This window comes from Argentina silus (genome assembly GCF_951799395.1).
Source record: "Argentina silus genome assembly, chromosome: 6".
NCBI classification, from domain to species: Eukaryota; Metazoa; Chordata; class Actinopteri; order Argentiniformes; family Argentinidae; genus Argentina; species Argentina silus.
The window spans coordinates 12,267,768-12,290,638 of NC_139660.1; the positions used below are offsets into that span (position 1 = coordinate 12,267,768).

The 22,871-nt window shown below is 39.3% G+C and overlaps 1 protein-coding gene across 1 annotated transcript in view; it reads left to right on the forward strand.

Annotated features, from left to right (window-relative positions):
* Positions 1-2,624: 2,624 nt before the first annotated feature.
* The window catches only part of efna2b (ephrin-A2b), a gene marked incomplete at both ends in the record, with an annotated part of 95,066 nt that continues 74,819 nt past the window's right edge, over positions 2,625-22,871 (forward strand). Inside the window, one exon of the mRNA XM_083671352.1 lies at positions 2,625-2,764. Coding sequence (XP_083527478.1) covers positions 2,625-2,764 — 140 coding nt within the window. The remainder of the gene's footprint in view (positions 2,765-22,871) is intronic.

Sequence of the window (22,871 nt, forward strand, 5' to 3'; positions counted from 1 at the left end):
AGCCGCTGGCCTTTGCTTCTCGTGTAACCCCAGAAGTGACATAATTAGTGTTGTAAAGCCTTCAGGGCGGAGGCAGGGCTAGGGAGAAATATGACCTCTGGTACAGACGCCTGCCCTCTTGCTTCTGTTGTCTGTAGCGAGAGTCGCAGCCACTCGCTCTGTAATAATATATGTGCGCCCTTCAAACCATACAGCTCTAGTCACTATATTCCTCAGTATACAGTATATTGATTCTATTATTGATTCATACCAAACAAGTAGTCAATGAAGGAAAATAATGCCTGCATGCTCACACTGTATTATACTTCTAAATCAAGAAGCCATCTTTTGGTCTTGAGGTGTCAGTCAAGGGCTGCGCTGCCACAGTTAGACTAGCAGGGTATTTCCTTTATTCAGGTGGAGCTCTTTAGAATAGCATGAGCCATCTGCAAACACGCTAATGTGCTTTTGATGCTGTGTAATAAACCCAACATGCTGCAAAGCTTTTTCCTTCCTCTCGGTGGTGGCAAAATGACTTGCCTGACAAGAATCATTCTGTTGGCCTAAGCCACAAGTTGTAGAGGACCCAATGGCCTATGCATTTATGCATGGAAACCTCTGAAACTTTAATAACTGCGCACCATTAATCTGTGTGCCATTTTTAAAAGCAGGAATTAAAGTTTCATTTCTATTTTTCTTCCCTCTACCCTGTGTCTTTCTCCTTGGTTAGCCCCTGTCCACCAACCGCCTACCCGCTCTGTGAAATATTTATCAGTGCTGAATCACACGTTGGGAGGATGGCTCGGTCTCCCTATTGCCGTCAGCGCATCGGAGTGCCGCTCACTGACTCCACAGGAGGAACAGAGAGAGAGCGAGCAAAAAAGGGGGGAGAGAGATAGTGACACACACACACACACACACACACACACACACACACACACACACACACACACACTTATACATCTGATGATGAATGATGAAGTAAACAAATAAATGGAATAGCTCATACAGTAGTAGTAACAGATCTCAAGGAAGTAAAGCAAATGACAAGGGCAGCAACCAACAGTGTCAGCAAGTGGATGACTACCTCTTGTAAAAAGGGAAGACACGTATGCAGGGTGAAAGAACATCAGGCCCTGCTTTTTGCACACAAGAAATGGTAAAACAATTTCCATTTGGACATAATGGACAATAAAGTAATCTTCTTCTTCCTCCTCTTCTTAGTTGTGTTCTTCTCATATGATATTAAACTATAACCTAAATAACACATTATCCACAGTTGTTATGAAACTTTTTAAAATGGCAAAATAATAACTAGGTCCAAGAAGTTCTATGGGGCCCTAGCCCCCTCGTGCAGCCCCGCCCCGCTGTTTGTGGAGCAGTGAATGGAGAGACTGCTGCGCGTAGCCAGAGGGAGTGAGCCATGTGCTGAAGGAGGGAGAGAGCGCGCAAGAGAAAACCACCGTGACTAAGAAAATATAGGGGGAAAAATCATGTCAGCTCCACTGGGTTATACATCACACACAGGGAAGAATGAAGAAGAGCAACGCCAGACATGAAGCGAAGCCTTTTCTCAACAGTAGCCCCAAACAACGCAGGAATAGCAGCAACTTTACCACTGATGCGGTGTCTCCTCCACTTTATGCATTGGTAGCGGCGCTTCAAGGAGGACACAGCAAGAACGTAACCAAGAAAGGAACTTGTTATGCCAACTTCTACTAGAGAATAAAACTGACGAGAATTAACCACGCACGGCCGTAAAACAAATGTTTAGTATTGGTTTGTGACTGACCGACGAGGAGAGCTATACATTTCTTGTGCGTGTATGGTTTTCACGGATTTGGATTGTATCGTGCAGCCACATTGTGTAAATTTGAGTTTCTTTCGAGGGAACACGAACAGCGGTCGCTTGACTGAAGCAAACCGTATGCAATCGGTAAAATTAGATGCTCACTTAAACGCTCCTAACGGACTTCGCAACGTTACGTTGAATGGACATTGTTATGCTTGAAACTGCTTGGAATAAAACATGATTTGCGTGCAAAACCTACACCATAAGTTGAAGGACGCATAGCTGAATGGATGGTATACAGTTATTTACGACGACGAAAGTTTTCGAAAGTATGCCATGCTGGTGAGGAATGGATTTAAAGGACAAACATATTTGGTTTCACTGAATACTCACCTTGATAATGATGAATGTCCCGCAATGTGTGTGAAGTATGCATTTGTCAATTACAGCTGAAGAAAATGGATTTTAATAGTTATTGGAAGAGTTTACCGTGCAAAAGGAGGGCAACGAGCTGAGTCACAGTATGAATTAACTCAAATTGGAGATGATAACCTTCATGGGATCACAGCCCAATTTAACGTTATAGGCACTGCTGCATCTGCTTTGACTTTTCCAATGAGACTCTCACGAATGGGAATCTATAGGCTGCATTGTAAATCCTCAACTGGAGACAGATCATAGCTGAGAGCATCTGGAATTTTGACTGGGGACTGGAATAAACTAATACGAGTTGAAGAACATCTTGCCATTTGAACAGCAACTCACAAAAAATAATATTTTAAGTGTATCAGTAGGCCTATCGCTGCCTATCATTTAATAGAGAACAACCAGGCAACCACTGCCTTTGCCAATTATGGACAAGAACTATTTAGCTTATCAAATGGAGTTGACACTTTTGCTTGTTGCCCTCTTATCATGGGTCGCGGTATGGGCGGACGATAGCAAGTTGATATCAGACAGATATGGAGTCTACTGGAACAGCACGAATCCCAGGTAAGGTATTGTAGAAGTAGGCTAAGTAATTTCCAGTGATGGTACCTCGTTCGCGCTGTAGCATACTGTGGGCCTATATATACAGTGCCTTCGGAAAGTAGTCAGACCCTTCACCTTTTCCAAAAAATGTTTTGTTGTTGTTATAGACTCAATGTAAAATGGATTAAATGAAACTAATTTGCCATTAATACACACACAATACCCCAGAATGACAAAGCGAAAACAGGTTTTTAGAAATGTCAGTAAATTTATTAAAATTGAAATTCAGAAATACCTCATGTACATAAGTATTCAGACCCTTTTCTATGACACTCTTAAAATTAGCTAAGATGCAAAAATGTCATCAACAAATCACTCTAAGTTGAATTGAGTCCATATTTATGCAAGGATAATAGTTAATGTAATTTTGGAATTATTGTCTTTGTTTTTATAGGGTCTCTGATTTGCATAGGAATCAATTACACACTGTGTGTATCAGGTTGTCATTACAAACTGAGCAAATGGAGAGGAACAAAACTGCTCAGGAATGCAACCCTGAGGCCTGGGGAGACTTACAAAAAATCTACAAAGTTGAATGGTGGAAAGGAAAAAGCACAGTCGATGGGACAACATCATCTCAGTCACTCTACAAAATTGGTCTATAACCAAGTGGCCAAAAAGAATCCCTTAATGGAAAATAATCTCTCATATCCATAATTGTGTTTGCAACAGTGAATTCAAGTGATACAGCAAAGAAAGTGGCTGGAAATGTGTTTATTTGGTTTTACTACAAAGTATTAAGTTTGGTGCAAATCCACCACATGCAATGCAGTTTCCGCACCATCTCTTGTGTGAAGAATAGTGGTAACTGCATCAGGTTATGGGTATGTTTGTCACTGGCAGGGACTGGAGCATTTGTCAGGATCAAGAGAAAATTATGAAATTTGCTGAGTTGGTAGAGACATCCTAATCTACACAGTGTGTAATTGATTCCTATGCAAATCAGATACCCTATAAAAACAAAGATATTAATTCCAAAATTACGTGAACTATTTTCCTTGCATTAAGATGGACTCAATTCAACTTATTGAGTGATTTGTTGATTTGTGATTTGTTCATTTTTGCATTTTAGCTCATTTTAAGAGTGTCATAGCAAAAGCTCTGAATACTTATGTACATGAGGTATTTCTGTATTTCAATTTTAATAGATTTACTGAAATTTCTAAAAACCTGTTTTCGCTTTGTCATTCTGGGGTATTGTTTGTTGATTGATGGCAAATTCTTTAAATTTAAGTCTATAAATTTGAGTCTATAACACAACAAAATGTGGAAAAAGTGAAGGGGTCTGAATACTTTCCAAAGGCACTGTAGCTACATGGTTCATTCGAATTGCTTGGTATAGGCAGGTAACATATATGCTACGAAGCATCTATGCCCACCAGACTCCAATATTTTCTCTAGCTTCTCTTCTTGAGTGTAGAAGTTAACCGTCTCAAAGCTAGTTCCCTGAAATACCTAATCAGAATTGCTTGTGGAGATACACCAACATGTTCCCATGCTGGGAGTTATATCCCAAGAGTTATATCCCAAGTCCATTTGTTACTAATTGAATATCATCTTAAGTTTTATTTTATTTTTACCCCAATTATCAGGTGTCCCCGCTGAGTGTCAAAAGCATAAGTCCTCAAGGCAGAGTTTAACTTAATTTATGACATCCTCTTTTATGGATTTCGGGTGTATTATGTCTGTCTTCTTTCACAATAAAGGGGCAATCTGTAATTGGTACATACATTTTTTTTAAACTTTTAAATTAATGATATATAGCCATTGATTCTTGAAGAAAATAACTTATAAATGCCTAGTTCAACAGTCTTACCCCATCAGAACCGAAATATAACCTTGTTTTACTCCATTGTTTGGAAACAATGCAACTGTAACAAACACTATAGCTTAAAAACATGGTTAAAACTGTAATTTTGATCTCATGGATGGTCAGACCTTGCATCCATAGTTACATTTCTCCAGCCCCATCCCTCAGCTGTTTACCAAAAAAGTGGTTGGGAGCCCGCTTTGTTGTTGTTTGAATGACAGATTGGACACCTTGGACTTTACTTTCGAAATGCATTCTGTCTGTAGTTTTTTTGTGATTTGTTAGGCATGATAAATCACCTAAGACATGTCATCACTTGTTTAGTCACTTTGATCATAAACAAAAGTTAGTGAACTACAAAAAATCCAAAGATATCAATAATGTATGAAGACATTCATCACATTACATAAGTAAGCTCTTTATAACAATTTGTGCTGGACTTTTTTTTCCCTCAATATTGTTTGCATTGGAATCATATTAGCTGACTTAATAGCCTTTTTAAAGAGCTGGCTGTTGTCTTTTGTTGTCTTTTGTTGCATGAGTTTCCTGTATCGTTATGAGAGATCATTTTCTAAATAACAGAAACTAAGAAGTTGTATTCAATGTTTTAAGAATGTTAAAATGTGTCTTCAATTTAGGCACATCCATTCATGATCTTCTCTCTGGAGTGATGAGGAACATTTACTGTAATACCCAGATAGCTTACTGAGCAGTACAAACCATGTTCACTTTAATAACTGTTTAATTGGACCTAAAACAGGGAAACTGGTCTTTACCGTGCAAAAATGCCTTATTATCAATGTTTGAAACCACAGTGGAGCTTTTTGACAATAGTGAATTCAATAGGCTTGCCTACCCTGTCACATGACAGTGCTCCTTGCAGTCTGAGGACTAGGAGATTCCTATTACTCTAGACTGATACAGGTTAGCCTATCTATTGATATTCTGGTAGTTTTGATGACACTAAGGATCTTGAGGAGATCATATGCTGCACCTTTGTTTTGAAAGCCAGCAAAGTGATCTGTATTGAGATAGGAATCTGTCTTTTTTGCAATATGAATGATATGATATTGTTGATACTGAATATGATATGATATTATGATACTGAAAAGTTTGGAAGAGTACTTCCATATAAAACATTGAAATCCAAATGAGTGATGACCCGGTTGATGTTAGCGGTAGATACAGTATATGAGACTGCATTGAGGTGACAAAGGTTTGCCTATCCTTTGTAAAATACTTTCACAACAGAATGTATTCTCTTTTTACATGGGTGTCTTTATTATGACTTGAACTAACTTCCTGTAGGCCTACTGTAGATTTAAAACCAAGTATGTTGGAAAATGCAGATTTGACCTACTTGGAGTGTATTCCATAAACATTTCCCAATTGTTTGGTAGTATAAAACTGTTGATGTATAGTAGATTATCTATTAATTGTTGTCATAAAAGGTGTGAATCAGAAATCTATATGAATAGTAATGAGGTTAATGACAGAAAGCTAGTGTGGCATTGGAGTTTACAATGAGAGGCCTTAGAAAGGGAACAGAAACAGTGGGCCACTATAGGTTACATCTGCAAACACAACTCTTGAAACTGTAATTTTGAAAAGTGTTAATTTTTTCACTTGATAATATACCCCCATTATTCAATAATGAACAAAAAATCGATTAACTGAATGGAGTTTATATTGTGTTATAAGGCCTTTCTTGTAATTTGTGCTATAACATCTCTTCAGAGGTCAAATGGAACAACAATTGTAATTTGTAACCTTATTTCCTATTGCCAGTGTTTCATACAATATGTGAAAGGCTTATTTTGATGCATTGGGTAAAACAATTGCGCTAAGAGTCGATTACATGTTAGCAGTTAGAATTATGGAAATTGAATTGTCATAAATTGAAGAGCCAATATTCTGCTCATGAAAGTTCCCCGTATTTGTATAGATTATTTTCTCGTAGTTCTGTTTCGGTATGTTGCAGTTAGTATGTAACTTATGAGCAAAACGGCAAGTAGCTATGTCACTTTATGAGCTTTTTGGATACTGTGATCCTGCTTTCTACCTACTAATTTAACGCTATATGTTGCCATTTCATGATATCTGCTTTCTTCATAGCGTCCCTGCTGATCTAGATTTGCTGAGGTTCTTGGGGAATATTGAGGGGAGCAGCTCTGTGAGGGCAGTCCAGATTATATTGTACCCTATGATTGTACTTTTTGGGAAGCTTTGAAGTCAATGACCAAGGGAACTCTTTTCAAATCATGAAAATAAGCTTGAGGGGGTTTGACCTTGGAGTTTGTGGTTTGTGCAAAATGGCTGTGCAGTGTTTGCCTTGGCTTCCTCTAGGTGGCGTTATATAATTCTCTCTCTGGTGAACAACATGGTCCGCCATTTTCTCACTCATTGGAGGGAGCCCTACATTTTCGGTATGTCGACAGCCGAAACAAAGGAATGAGATGAAGGACGATCAAAGCTAGTTCCCAAAAACTGTTTAAACCTGCGTAATCATCTTTAAGATGTGCGGAATCATCATTAAGATCTGTCGAATCTTGGTTGAACCACAGTCAAAGATCGATACCTAGGTGTTAACAGATGATGGGTTTAGTCGAGATTAATTTGTTTTACAGTAATATGCTTTACAATGTATGCTTTAACATTATGGGTTTAAAAATTAGATGCATCTCTTGGCTCCATGCCAAGACTAATGGTCAGTTGGGGAGAACACACACAAAATCGCGTTGTCATTTCGATATGTTCCAAAATGGTCGTCCTACATTCACAAGTAGTTTTATTTGAAAATGTATGTCTTCTTAATACAGGATGAGAACCACAACATTTGAATAAAGAAGTAAATTATAAAGCAAACTATACAGATATGTCAATTAATTAAAACATTTTATTTATTACATATAAGGCAAAAGAATAGATAATTTTGAAACTGCTGCACAGATAGGCCTAGGTGAAGCTTCTGCAAAAAGACGTTTCTCATAGTTTGTACACAGGGGTTATGTTAAGATACTCTCAACAGTGGCTGTCCCCTTAACTGTTATTTTGTTTGAATGAGAACCCCCCTTTAACCCCTGTTTGTACGTTCACAAACACTATCGCTTTACTTAAATAATGTTTAGTCGATTTCTCAGAAGATCTACAGTAGTACATTTGAATTAAATGTTGCGTTTGCTGGTTATTAAATTCCTCTTTACTGTTCATATGACTTCAAATGTACTGTAAAAATATGCCGTTGTAACAAAGAATGCAACAATGAATGAAGTGCACTGTATTGTTTCTCTTATGTGTTTCTCTCTTGAAACTGGACTGTCTTTCTGTGCACAGGAGCAGCAAACTGGTGTAAATCTGTTGCCAGTTTATCTATCCAGACGTACAGCATTAATACATTTTCCAGTTTCAATTGGCTCGGACTTTAGGGATCACTTGGCCTGTGTGTGTACACACCCGTGTGCCCCAGGTGCGGCCGTAATGAATTTGAGGGTTCATGAGTGAGGAGTACCTGCTGAGCAATCTTCCTTTCACTGTGTATGAAATCTACCTTTCTTGTGATAACACACCACACTAATTACGGTCCTGTTTACCAATCTCTCTTTAATGTGAGACCTGTTTCCTGAAGGTTAAAACCTCTGTCTGAAAACCTCTGTCTGCGATGAGCAAGGACGAGTAAATGCGTTCTCATATGAACAGGGTTAAGTTGTCATTGTCTATTTTCTCAACCACTCCCGGTCCCATGACCCCCCCCCGCCCCCCCCCCCCCATTACTGTGGCTGTGGCAAGACTAGAGTTCAATTGATAGACCATTATGGACTAAATGTTAAATCTCTTTTTTATCTTCGTAAAAGTATATATACAGAGTTGCTTTGTGCCTTAATAAAAAGTTCCTCTTCTTCTCTGTAATAGGAAATAGGCCATTTAACATGACAGAGTACAAGGCTCAGCATATTTGTTGGTTAGGAAAATTCGATTCAATTGAAAGATTGTCTGCTATGTTCACTTGTGTTAAAAAAAAAACGGCCTCCTTTTAGCCAGCCGTAATGTGGAGCCATGGAGACTCGCGTCTAATTTATATAAGATGGAAGACCATACCTATCTTGCAACAATATGAATGGTTGTTGGTTAGTTAGTTTGAATTATCATTGGTCTTATCGGTCTTATAAAAAAATCTGAGACTTTATGCACTTCTTAATGAAAATGCAAAAAAGTTTCAGTTCCAAATGTGCACATTGTACCTACAATGGAATAAACCGTTTTAATACAGAATTAGCCATTAACTGTGTGACACAATGTAACATTAAAGGGCTCTAACATCTCATTAAAGATTAAAGTTGGTGCATAATATCTACAAAAGCAATTGGTATGAAAAAGGAATTTGCTAATCAGTAATCTAGGTTCAAAGCTTCATTAAATAAATGACCCGGAGAGTGTAGAAACCCAAAGCCTGCTTCATTTGGTAGGACACAGCACTTCATTTTCAATGTTAATCAAGGTTATGCTAATGTGGGACATGATGAGTTGGGTAGTTTACACAGTTCTTGTCCAAAATGATCAATGCTGGACAAAAACATGAGTGTTCTTCAGTTGCTATTTGTTTCTGGTTTGTCTAACATAATTATTGTTTATAGAAGTAAAAAAAAAAAAACTGTCTTCTAACATATCAGTAAATGTATTGAAAATATCTTGAATATTTTGTTAGAATAGGCATTTTGTTGGTGACATTTTGCGTACGGACTTAACTAGTACTGGTTGTTGTTCTTGTTGTTCTTGTTATATTCTCTCTGAGACATGGGTAGTGAACAAATGAAGAGACTCGGGTGTCCTTGTTTGTTCAATATCTCTGTCACCAGCTTCTTGTGAACCTCCCCTCCATTGTCCTCACCTGTGTACAGACACTGCATACAACTGTAATGGTCACATTGGCGGTAGCTAGTGAACTATGTGGCATGTTTGTCGGCCTTGTTCTTCATGGCGCACAGCAGTCCTCACCGTTGTCACGATCTTAAATATTAATGAACGATGAGTAATGGCTGATGCTTGATTTAGCTCTTTTATTTGGATTCAGAAGGGAAACAGTCATTTGTAAGACCTTTTACAGTTGCTTATTTTATACCGTTGTTTGTACTTCCCAACAGCTCCTATCAGCACCTCATCATGCCTTATGCATTACTCATGCATTTTAATGCCTGACCCACATTTGCTGTGAACATTCTGTAGGCAGAGTTGCATATCAAGAGAACTCAGAAACTTTGAGCTTGACTTGGTACTCTGTAGCTCCTATGACAAGAAGGGCAATGGTTGACAAAGGTTGTTGTCTTGTTAATCCATTGACTACATATTTCTTACAGTTGAACTGTGCAGGCCATCTGGTGACCAGAAACTAGTGATCCCTCTGTCCACCCAGAATCAGGGCTCTTGCTCTGCATACATCTGTTGTTGTTATCTTTCATTTAGCAGATTTAGGTTGTGTTGGATTTGTCACTGTATGAAAACCTTCCATAGCTGGAAAATGTGAGGTGTAGATAAAGATAAAGATGTAGCACCGTGTTATGCTCCTCCTACCTTCCTCTTCTCCTTGCTGGTGCACTGGGCCTCATAAAAGTAGTTCTGAATTATTTCGGATGTTGATGCTTTATTGTGATCACATTTTTGCTCTTCACTCATATGAATAACATTAATGTGATTTATGTGTGATGTGTATAATTTTAATAGTATTTCTATATTACTTTTCCACCAAACAGGACAGCAGTTAATTGCTTCAACATCCTAATAGCTTGTTACTTGTAAAAACATTGCCCGACATTTGACAAATGTAATGCATGTTTGAGATTGGGATGGCCACTCGTAAAAGTAACGATGGTGTTTCCCTAATTGATCTTCGGTAATAGTTTTCTTTTATTGATGCACATGCACACAGCATATAAAAGCTCTGCCTCTGTCTTCATTACCTCTTCATCATACTCTGATGTGGCTTTTCTCTTCAGCAGAGCAATAATTGAATTACTATAATGGAGAGTGGAGTTGCTCCTTCAGACAGTAAAAAGCATTTTAGACCATTTTCGGTAAATGTACTTTTCTACCTCATTTATATAGTGTTTTGGAAGTGGTGGGTTACTTGGATGTAGTACCCAGTGAAGATGGGAAGCCACTTGTCTGCTTGGTGCCAGTGCACCATATTCAATCATGAAGACACATGTTATATTAATGACTTTCATGGTTGAATGTGTAGGAAAAGGTAACAGCATACAGTAATAACAGCATGCAGGGTAGCACATTAAAATGCAGGCGGTCAAGGAGACATAGTGACTCCAGCAGTGCCTGCATATTGCTTGTAAGAGTTTTACGACTTCCCTGAAAGTGCTTTTCCTTTCAAATCTATTTCTTCAACCGGACGAGGAGAATATCTTTGTAATGGGCTTGGATAGGAGCTTCCCCAGTTCTTAGGGCCATACTATAGGAGAAAATAGTCAAACACTGAACTGAATGAGGGAAGTGATGGGGATTACCTCTACTGTATACTGTACCTATAGTAGGACATTAGGCCGTCTTTCACTCCAACAGGGATTCATTAGGTGGAATTCTTGAGCTTTTAGCCCTTCTATTTTCATTGTGTTTGAAGCTGTTTTGAGTAAAAGACAATGACAGAATGGAAACAAAGCAACATTCCTTTCCCAGGGAAAATAGGAGTGCAGCGTTTATTAGTGTAGAATTAAGGGCCTAACGTGTCTTAGAGATATGATTCATTGATGGTCTGGTATTTTAATTGTATTACTGTAAAAAAGTAAGACACAATGCATTAAAACAGGTTTGAGCAATTTGAATTGAAGTGGTAGTTATCGTTATATGATGATAACACTTTCCTTAGGTCTGTTTTACCATGTATATGCAATACTGTAAACAATGGTTTATGAAACATCCTTAGTGTTATTCAGCCAAGTGAGGCCCACGCAATCCGGCTGAAGATGTATTGTAGGTTGTGTAGCAGTTCCTGGGAAAGTACATTTAATTAATTGCTTGACCATTTAGATGATCACATTTGAACAATAAATGTGTAACACACATATTTGCTTGGTTAAACATTTGCCAGGATATTTAATTTTGGATGATTTTGAACTAGCAGTTGTTTTCAATTATATTATTACAATAATAAATGTACACTTTATCTTTGTGGTACATAAACAAAAGTTACTGCTTTGAATTATCACAATTCTCATGATTGCCTTTCTCCATGAATCTTTCACAAATTGTAGATTGCCAAGCGATATAAAGATAATTATGTAGCTAACGACAAAGTATGCTGCAATTCTTTTGTATTTACTACATTTGTTTACGGAGTACTCTAAGAAAATATAAATACGCTGTTAAATAGAGTTTGTTGTTTTGTTCGCATTATCACCATATCTGAATAAATATTTCATTGCTTTTCATATTGTAATATGTACATTTTGTCTAAAAATGTTGATATGGTGCATTCTTAGATTTTGACTGTACTATCCAGGATCTATTTAAAATAAGAATGTATTAATTGATATATGGTATGTGAAATTCAGAAAACTGAAATGACAATAAGAAGTGTATGTGATGTATTATTGTGTAGTTTAGCTGTGTATGTATTGACATACATGTAGCATTTCAAAATTTTCAGCATCTGAAAATACTTTGTATACCTCCTTTCCTATCTTATGCATGGCCCACGAAAGAGTCCTCTCCAATACGATATTTTGCTGTTAGCAATGGTAGCGATCTTACAAGGAATCAAAGTAGTAAACGAGTGAATTATTAGTCTATTAGAATGTCTGTATTTCACAGATGGTATAAAATCATAAAAGGGCTATAAGCACTCAACAATGATTCAGGATTTTATTAAGATTTTTTCTGACTGGCAATAAAATATGGCAAATATCCATATATTACAAACAAATATATATCCACATCCTATTCTCTCAGGTGCGGGTCAAGAACAAATATATGATATCAGTTCAGGCCATACAGATTGGTATTATATCAATATAAACAGAAAATACTTTAAAATTTTTCACAGAAACTTAGAGATAGAGATACTGTAATGTCACAATAGAGATGATTTTTTTCAAAATAGCCTGAATAAGTTTGCGACGTCAACCTAAATACCTCCATTGAACTCAAATTGTCCGTTTTTGTATCAAATCAATGCATTTACCCGTTGTTGAGTACAACATTTTAATAGAGAAATACAAAGCTACAATCCCAAACTAAACCGCGTACATCATATTTCTGGACATTTTGCAGCCTAGAGTATACTGTACAGTACTTGTATTTCATCCTGATCTTGGTATTTCTAAGTTTGATTATTTTTTTCAAAGTTGACAAGAAATTATTGAGAAAACGCATACCAGGAGTTCCTAAAACTATTTGCCGCAGGATAGAGTACCTGCCTGCCATGTGCAATAGGGAAAGTCAACCCCACACCCAGTGAGATCAAATACAAGGGTCTGGTCTTTTTCCATCGATAGTGAATGTCATTTAAATCAGGTTTCTTAAACATGTTTAATGGTAGTATTATGCACCTTAGGGACTTTTACACACTTTTTATTAAAGTTATCACTGCAAGGAATTTCGAGTTTTTGTCATCAGATCTTCTCCCAAGCACATCTGGACACTGTTGACTCTAATTCTCTAATCTACTCTAATTCATATCTGTAATTTGCCACACTATTACTTAGTGTGTTGCAGTGCAATATTCCTACAATGTATATATATACAGTGTACATACGGTGTATATCTGTGTACACTATAAATCCGTAAAGGTTAAATTGATCGCTTCCAAATAAGCTACAGCAATTTTGGAATCGCAGTGCATTACGTTAGCAAAACCACTTTCTGGCAAAGTGCAAGCATGCTCTGTTGTAAGGCTAGTAAAAGATAATACACTTTATTTGCTTGCTATTAGTAGGTTTTCTATAGCATATATTCCCTAACTTTTGCTTTAGAATGTGTATTAGATTGAAATTCCCAGTTACAGTTTATCATCCAGTCTGGGATTTCACATTCTCTCTCAAATGATGTTGAAATGATACTGTAAATAATTATAATTATAATGCTATAGCAATAATATCTGGGTTTTTAGGGAAAGCAATCTCTAGAAAGTACAGTTGGTTAAAGCAAAGCCATGCTTAGTTTTGGTTTTGGTAGTTTGGTAGTTTTAGCTTAAAATTGACAGTTCTCACATGCAGTGTGAGTTGGGACACCTCGTCGATTCAAGCAGGCTGTCCATTGTGTCTCTTGTGCCCTCACCTGTTTCTTCTTAGTGTGGCTTGGCCGCGTGACGGGGTAAGCGAGCGATGGCTCTGGCACACATGGTTCTGTCTTCAAGTGAGAGGGAGGGGATTTGCTATACCACAGTGCACAGTAAGCGTTGACCTTCAAACAACTGGAGATTTGGGAAGAGAAAGGATAGAGGGGAAAAGAAAAGCTTGAGGAAAAAGTGTAGCGTTTCTCCCAAGTCATCTGGGAGTCTTCTTTCCTGAATAGCAGGCATGTCAAGCCTGTCATTCACATGAACCAAAAGAAGGCTTTTGTCTGTGGTCTTGTGGTTGGGTGGGGGGGGGGTGGGGAGTGGTGGAGGGGTTTAGGAACATACAGTGGAACAGAAATGGCCTACAATTATTCCAATTAGTGAACCTACAATACATAATATCCTTAATGTCGGATGGGGCGGTCCATACAGAAAAGGCCATATATGAGCCTCTTTCACAATATTATGGTTCACCTTGTTTTAAGCTGTTGTCTAAGTTTTCTATTTCATACAGAGCCGATTGAATTCTTGGATAACTAACAGAGAGGAACTGGATTGCATCGGTCGCTGTGGGTCAAAACCATACTTGAGATACTCCAAGTACAGGCGCAGATCTAAGGATTTCACTTGATACTCTTTCAGTAGAAAACTTTGGCATTGGCCTGGTCGAAATAAAAATAAGGAAAGGTTTTACGGCTATAATGTTCTCTGGTGAAACGTAATTATCTTGATACTGTTCTTAATTAACGACTTGAAATATGAAATGTAAAAAGATCCATCACTTTTAGATACCCAGAGGATTGTACTGTACGAATGAAAGAGTACATGTATAGGTTTTTTGCATTACGTAATGTATGAAATATGTATGAGTCAGCACAAAATACATTTTCCAAGATGCTCCTTCTGACATTTACTGTAAAGTATGGGATAGTCAAAGAAGGTGCTGTGTACTAGACCTGGGCAAAAAACATATTTTCAAAACATGCGGTGTGCTTGATTTAACTTGCCTTGCATGCACTGTTTGGACCATTGAATTGGTTCCATTGTGCCTCACAAGCTTATTCAAGCACACCTGCAATATTTCAAATATGAAATGAGTATTTTCTGCAGGTCAGCTGTGTACGCCTCTATGATGCTTTGTGATGTCCCAGCCTCTGGTAGTCTTTGGACATTCACAATGCTATTGGGACAGTGATGAGCTCCATGTGTGAACTGACGTCAGCTGCCCCACGGGGTTTTGATATCATCAAGGTTATTTTATTTCAATGGCAGCACATGTACTGATGCTGTTGTGTTGAAGCTCGCTTTTTGTGCTTTTTACCTTTCTGGTTACAGCAGAAGAATGGGCTGCCAAGGACCTTTTAATGTCTCTCACACAAAGGCAATCACGTACCGGTTTTCCAAAACTTGACATTTTATAGTTTCTTGTGACACTGCAGTCCTGAATCACAGAGAAATTAATGGAGGTGACCTCCTAACAGTAGTGTGTTAGCAGGCAGGAAGGCAGGTCGCTTCTGAGAGGGAGCTAGAAAAAGAAGGGATGAGGGGGAGGGGAGTTGGGGGAGAGTGAAGACTGCTTGAAGACTGGGACAGTGGCAGTAACAGGAGAGGTAACATGACTGGTGTGACAATGGAAAATGAGCAAGCACTGATGGCGCATGCGCCAAAATCTCTCATGACTAGGGGCAAGGAGCTCTGAAAGTGGGTTACAAAGAGTGGCAAGGGAATAATTGCAATTTAAGCTTTGGATAGGCTTGTTTGGGATTCATTTTCTCAATTTAGGACTAGTCAAGCTTGAAAATAAAATGATTGTATAGAAATGTGCCCAAATATATAGGCCGTGAACACAGTCGTAATATGGACAATATTTGGAACACTTATTTGGAGCACTGTGAGCTGCTGCCTGTGATTGCTGTTGAATTTAGCGTAGCATTTGAAACAGTTTTAGGGTATGTAAATTTGAACCAGTTTATAAAAAAGGTATTATTTACAACTTTTGGTACATCTCTAATTTTAAACCCTTCACAATCAGCAATCTGTCCTATTCACCTATAGACTACTGTACAAAAACATGCTTGTATCACAACTTCCTAGTACCAGATGACATCTTTTGTTTGAAAAAGACATCACACATAAAATCACTCAAGTTACTGGAACTCCTCCCTTCATCAACTTTGCTGCTATATTCCCTATACTGTATGCCTACCTACTCTATTGAAACATGAATACCTGACAATATCGGGGTGTGTGAGAGAGGTGGTGTGTGAAACGTGGCCGGCGGTAATCCAGGTAGCGGTGCGATTTTGTTGCGCTGCGATTTTGTTGCGCTGCCCTGGCTCCCGTGTGATGATAAAGTGCAGCCTCACCTCAGGGCAGCAGTGAAGCCAGCTGAACATCAGGATATGGGGAGAGATTACAGAGCCTGTGTAGTCACTTTAAACAGGATTAGCCATTCCAGCTCAGGTACTCCACTAATAGGATTAGGGACTCCCTTTTCTTGTTCATCCCACCGTTAAGCCGAATTATGGGCCCCCAAAACAAAGGTGTGTTTTTGGACGGTGCAAGGACACAAGGTGATAGATGGCGCTCTTAGGTGGGGAGGAGGGCATAATTTTTAATGGAGCCCCCACACATGCTATGTTGAGAGTGACCCCATATCAAATGTCACCAAAGACTTTCGGGGTCCTCTTAGTTTGAATTAGTACTTAATTAGTGTGCTTATTTAGGGATGATTGCAGTTTTCAATTTATACTTTTTTACTTGATACTTATTTTGTATTTTAGTTTATTATCCTCTTATTTAAGTTATAACTTGTGTATTTGTTCTGTGATTTCTTCTGTTCAGACAATTCTAACTTTGATATTGTCTTTGAATGTTTACTCTTCTGCATACTTGGCTAAGCATGATTGCATTAAGCAGTGTGTTCAGGAAATACATAAATATGAATTTGAACTTCAGGTTTGAGTTGCCACCACGCCATAGTAGTGGTTGTAGTAGGCTCTATCCATTTAGATGAGAATAGTTTTTCTTATCATGATTGCGTTATCTCTCCAATTCTATCGGAATGATCCTGCATTTTCATTTTCCCTGATTCCATCAGAATGATCCCCATCACTTTAGATATAATCTTGCTAGGGGGCTGTTTCTGTGATGAGCTGTGAAAAGAGGGGTTGATCTCTCCTTTGTGCCAGGTTGGTGTGGGCCCACAAGAGAAACCTAAAGGGATCTCCTTCTAATCCCAGGGTTTATCCTTCAAAAGCCACTCTCCTCTGGAAGGCTTTGAGGTTCTTCACACAAGGCTCTGCTCTGCAGCCCTCTCTAATAGGTGGGGGTTAAAGTTTGCTGAAGTGGGGAGGCCCCAGGAGGAAGTAGTGTGTGAAGCGGTTCTGTAAAGTTCTGGAGGATGCTGTTCACCAGTTAGACAGGGCTTTTAGGGTCTCCCTGATAGCCGGCGGGTTGTGGTGGGGGGTAGTGTACATGTTACCAAGGTAAGGTCTACGTGTCCCCAAAAGCTGGCCTGCTCCCTCTGAATCCTATGGATTCAGACAAGCATGTGTTCAAAAGAATGCCAAGCCCCTTTAAAGCACTTGCCAACGATACTCAAAGAGGAACCATTATGTCTGCTCTTCAACACTGTCAGTCAGTTAGATTTTCGCAGTTAGATTTTCCTTTAGGAATTGATATGACCAAACTAAGAGGGCTGAATTCCCCATAACCGCCTTTCCTTACTGAATAAGGAGCATATAATATGATTTTCCAATGAAGATTGTTACACTAAGAGGTTGATTTCCCCTCAGACCAATTGAACATGACCACGATATGCAACCATGTAACTAGACCTTTATCTCTTGACTGTATTCACAATGTCTACCCTTCAAGTAGCAGTGTCTTGGCTTAGTTCCCAGGGATCGCCATCACAACAAGCCTAATGACCCTGAAATACTATCTCAGTACCACCTCTCAAGAGTGATGGTCCATATGTTTTAGCTTTGTGGTGTCCTGGATTAGCTTTATCAGTCCCTGCCTCTTAGCGTTAGGGGTTAAGATCCTCTGTCAGTCCAACAGTCAACAGAGCAGCAACCCATCTGAAAGCAATCTGGCTGGGTGCAGAAATGAATTCCCTCCCCTTTTCATGTTATTAACTGATTAAAAAGAACATTAATCAGCAGTCAGCAGTCAAGACAACTTCCATTTGGTATAATTTGTATCATTGGACAATCATACAGCTGAAAAATGGATAAGGTATTGATTATTATAAAATCAAGGCCATGGCCGGGCCATTGCTCATTTCACAAACCACAGCTGTCAATACAGGCCTAGAAAGGCCCATTCAGCAAAACATTCAATGGCATGTGGGATGGTAACATTACAACGCTGCCTTGAATAGTCTGTGAAGCGGAATTCCTCAGCCCCTGTCATTTGACACAATTAAGTACTATTCTCAGTTGTCGAGGATACAGCTGCAGTAGTTACAAAAGTCTGACCTCAGATATTGTGCCTGTTTAGGCCTTCATGTGAGGTGCATGTACAGGCTGACTTTTTATTTATTTAGTTTTCCTAAACAATTTAATCTGCAAAGTATTCAAGACAGTTTCAATTTGTTCAAAATATTGAATTGTGTTGCTGTGACCACAGCACAAAGATTAGGTTAGAGAGACATGGACATTGAGAGTGTTTGCCCCTGGTTCTAGATTCTTTATTGAGAACCCAGAAGTGAGGAACCGACATAAAAAGAAATATGTGTAGTGCACACAAGCTTGGTGCTAAACATCTGTGTGACTTTCTTGCCCTCCCAATTTGCAGGTCACCCTTTGAGCTGTCTTTTGAACTGAGCCCTGCTTCATCTGCTCTGTGACCCACTTTCCCCAGATACTTAATTATGGCAGAGATCCCTCAGAAAATATTCAAGGCATCTTATGGGGGTCAGACGTGGCATCTTTTCTTCCTCATGTCTTCCAGATGCTCAAGGTTCACCAAGGATGCCAGGGACCAAGAGGGCATTTCCTCATTACCTCCGCCACCATTCTCATTAACCCCTCCAAAACGAGGGATGCAGCTAGAAGCGCAAGGAGCAGTGCCAAAATCCAACCCCTATGTCCGTCATTATCCAGATAGTATTTTATTCACCCACAGAAGGTGAAAAAATGGTCAGTTGTGGGTTTTGCTAGGTGGATGCTGTAATAACCTTTTTCTTTTCTTTTCTTTTCATGCCATTAGTAGAAGTCTCTCTCTAAACTAATCTGTTTATTATCCACATTTTCTTTCAGGGATGTCAATTAATTGAAGTCAATACTAGGATGCAGCCATGCATAGAGTAATAAATTGAACTTGGCTGGTTCTCATCAATGTCTACATGCACAATTGTAGTTTTAAGATTTATTTCTTACCACCTGTTGGCATCAAACTTATTCATACATAATCAGACCTATTCACCTGACAAATCTTAAAATATTTACAAAATAAAAATAGGAAATGACCATCAAATAGTCATTATGTAAAGGTGGACAGTAATCTTTTTTTGTTTTAATGCTAAACTGTTATGCTGTAAATTATATGCTTTGTAATCGCCATTGTAAACTGTATTCAAGTAATTCAGTATATAATCTGATGAAGTAGGATCTTAAAGCATATGTTGTTACCAACCACTTAACCTGTTTCTCAGAAATATCTGTTGATTAAATACACTATAGCACTATATCACTTGAGATTCAAATCTAGAAATTCAGCTTTGCATATGGAGTCAGCCTTTGTGGTATTTATAGCTGATTGAATGCTGAAAGAATCCTACATCACCATTCCTTCCCACAGTTGCTTATTAAGACTGTTATTTAGATGTATGTTCAAGTCTTGAGAAGCGAAAACGGTTATTTAACGGTTATTTATACTTGGACATTTTTCCAGTTGGGGAATCCTGTCGTATGATATTGATATTGATTTTATTTTATATAAGTTATATATAACTTTTTATATAATATATATATAATATTGTGCACAAAAAATGTATACTCATACACTCACAAACACACATACTTATGTATGTAATATGTATTTGTTGTTTATTTGTGTATGAAATTTAAAAAATCATGCTAATCTCCATCAGGAGGACCAATTTGTGCACTCTTGAATGCATTAGAATGACAAACTCATACAGCTAGCAACTGAAATGTGTTGGCAGTTTTTTGGCCAGATGTGCACTGTATAAAGTACATTGACCAGGTCTTTCTTGTGAAATAGATGTTTTACTTATTTATCTCCTAGATAAATAATGGTTAAAAGAAAACAAACTGTATAAAGTGAAATTTGCAAATGCAGAATGCTTCATAGCTTTTCAGAGCAACTGCTTTTAATCTTAAATACAAAATAAACAAGACTATGAGAGAGCTTCTATACATGTACCTAGTTTTGCTGCTTCACCCATTTTCCATTCATTGCTGTCCCACTGCTACTAGAACAGCCTCCTCCCTGCTTACAACTGGTTACATCGTTATAGAAAAAAACACCCCTCCATTTCACAAACGTGCACCTTTTAATAGTCTCATGACTCTTTTTCCAAAAGATAGTCTTGCGGTTTGAATAACTGCTCGCTCAAGCGTAGTCCAAATAACTTGTGTTTTTGAATTGCCACTTTGTGTTGCCTGGGTACATTAGTAGGGCCTGGGAGAGAGGGAATTTCACGGGTCATTACCGCTGCTCATAACCACACCTATTGAAAAGGACTTTGCAAGATGTGGCCTTCACAGGACCCTGTGACACTCTGTCTGAAGCTAGAGCCAGTTCGACACCTCCCCCAGGGGGTAAAGCTGTGTCTCAAAAACAAAAATGCCTTCATGGAGGAATATATGAAGCTTATGGCTGAACCTCAATGCCCGAGTACATGACAAGGTTGGGGAGGTTAGTGTGTGTGTGTGTGTGTGTGTGTGTGTGTGTGTGTCTAAGTGTGCCACTTGGAGACTTTGGAGATCCAAGGTACTGTAAATAAGCATGAGGAGAGGATCAGGGCGGAGAGGACTCGACTAAAGCTCCTGTGTCTCTCTGTCCATTCTTCATTGCTTAGGGTTGAGTTTGAAGTTCCTGACTACCAGACTCACAGGAACTATAGGACCTGTTGGAGCAACTGAGTGTGTGAAGTCCTCCAGGGAGCTTGGATCCTATTCCAGCTCTCCCTCTGATGGCCGGTCGGAGAGGGAGAGAGAGGGAGAAAGAAAGAGAATTCCAAGATATTCCGAGGGCTGTTTTAATCTGTCGGTGGAACGGGGCAATTAGGGAATCCTTGGAAGCAGCAGGCCAGTGAACCCTTTATTGCAGAGCCCTGCTCGACACACACCGGGATTAAACTGGCCGAGAGACTCTGCTGGAAGGATCTTTTCTGCCACATTAGCTTTAACAAAAAGGATTACTGTGGTCTAGGAAACTCACCCCCCCACCCCCAGCCCCCTCATCTTCCCCCGTACTTTGTTTGTATGGTTGCAATTAACTGTAGTTTCCCATCGAAAGTAAATAGACGGGGTCAGGTAATTAGAGGGATGGGGACTGACTGACCGGGGTTGGGCTATATAGGCATTGTTCAAGTGCGGGTGTATTTTTGTTGAGGAAACTAAGGCTTGTCAATTGAACCAGGTCGCTTGGCTAGTCAGCTTGAACAGACCGATACTGTAATGTAGGTAGTGGCCTGTCTGGAGGGGTTCTGTGTGCGTGCGTGCGTGTGTGTGTGTGTGTGTGTGTGTGTGTGTGTGTGTGTGTGTGTGTGTGTAAGATGCTGCTGGTATTGAATTGCATGAGCAAGTGCTCTCATGCACTTTTCAGCCATAGAGAGGGGTCAAGTTTCAGATGTTGAAATGGCCTTGCAGAGACTTTCACTTTTTACCTGTGCAATTGGAATAACACACATAAGTATGTCAGGAGCAGTGCATAAGTCTGTTGGAAATCTGCCACCGCAGCAAAATTCTGTTAAAGTTAACACCATCTCTAATAATAATATAATCCCCCGAAATGGACTTGTAGTGTTGGATATTAGCTGTTGTGTCTGTATTCGTGCATGATTCGATGAGACAGCCACCAGAGACAGAAAGCCGAAAATTGGTGAGTCCACTCCCCTAGAACACCCCTGGCCAGTAACAACATGTTTGTATACAAACCCAGTGTCACCTCTAGACACTCCATTTTAGAGAGTGCTTTCCGTTAAATTAAATATGGAAATTATGTAATTCCCTGATTTATTCACAGATTTAGACAGTCATTACAACCATTCAAAAGCTTTTAGAAAGCTTCAATGTTACATATTGCACCTTTAAGGCACTTTTGACAATCAGTTTACGGGCTACAGAAATAGATATTGCAACACTATCTCATTATAATCTCAAATAAAACACTTTCACTGTTTTTCGTGATAGACGCGTTAACATTTTTTTTACAGTCTGTGGGCTCTGCTTGAGTTTGGATAGTTTTGTAGGTCCTTGAAGAGTCATTCCATTGCCCTCCCCTCCCTCTTCAGTGAAAATGGAAGACATGTTAAATAGGGTGGAGCGCAGTGGCACAGAGCAGAGGGCACTGCAGTGCTGCCCTTAATCTCCTCTTCTCTGGAGTATTGGTTCACCCCCCACTGCTCTCTGCTATGCCCGCTAGTAGGGTACAGCCGCCCACCACCCCACCCCACTCCAGCCTTCTGAGGGGGTGGGCACTGAATTGCACCCCGAGAGTCAGAGGGCAGGGGTCTGGAATTAATCCTCCCCCAACAGGGTCTGCGTCCTAGCCAAGGTCAGGGACCCCGTTTGGGACCACAACACAGCTGGCCAACTCAGAGGTCTCTTGTTCAGTCGTTCTCTCGCTTGGCCGAGCACAGCTCCTACAGCAGTCTCTTTAGGTTAGGAGTGAGGAGGCCACTGCCTTTTCCACAGCTTCCCCGAGCCATAGAGGGCTGTCATTCTCAGTAACTGTCATTGGTGAATGGAACTGTTTGTGTGGGGATGTATGTTTTAAGCCTG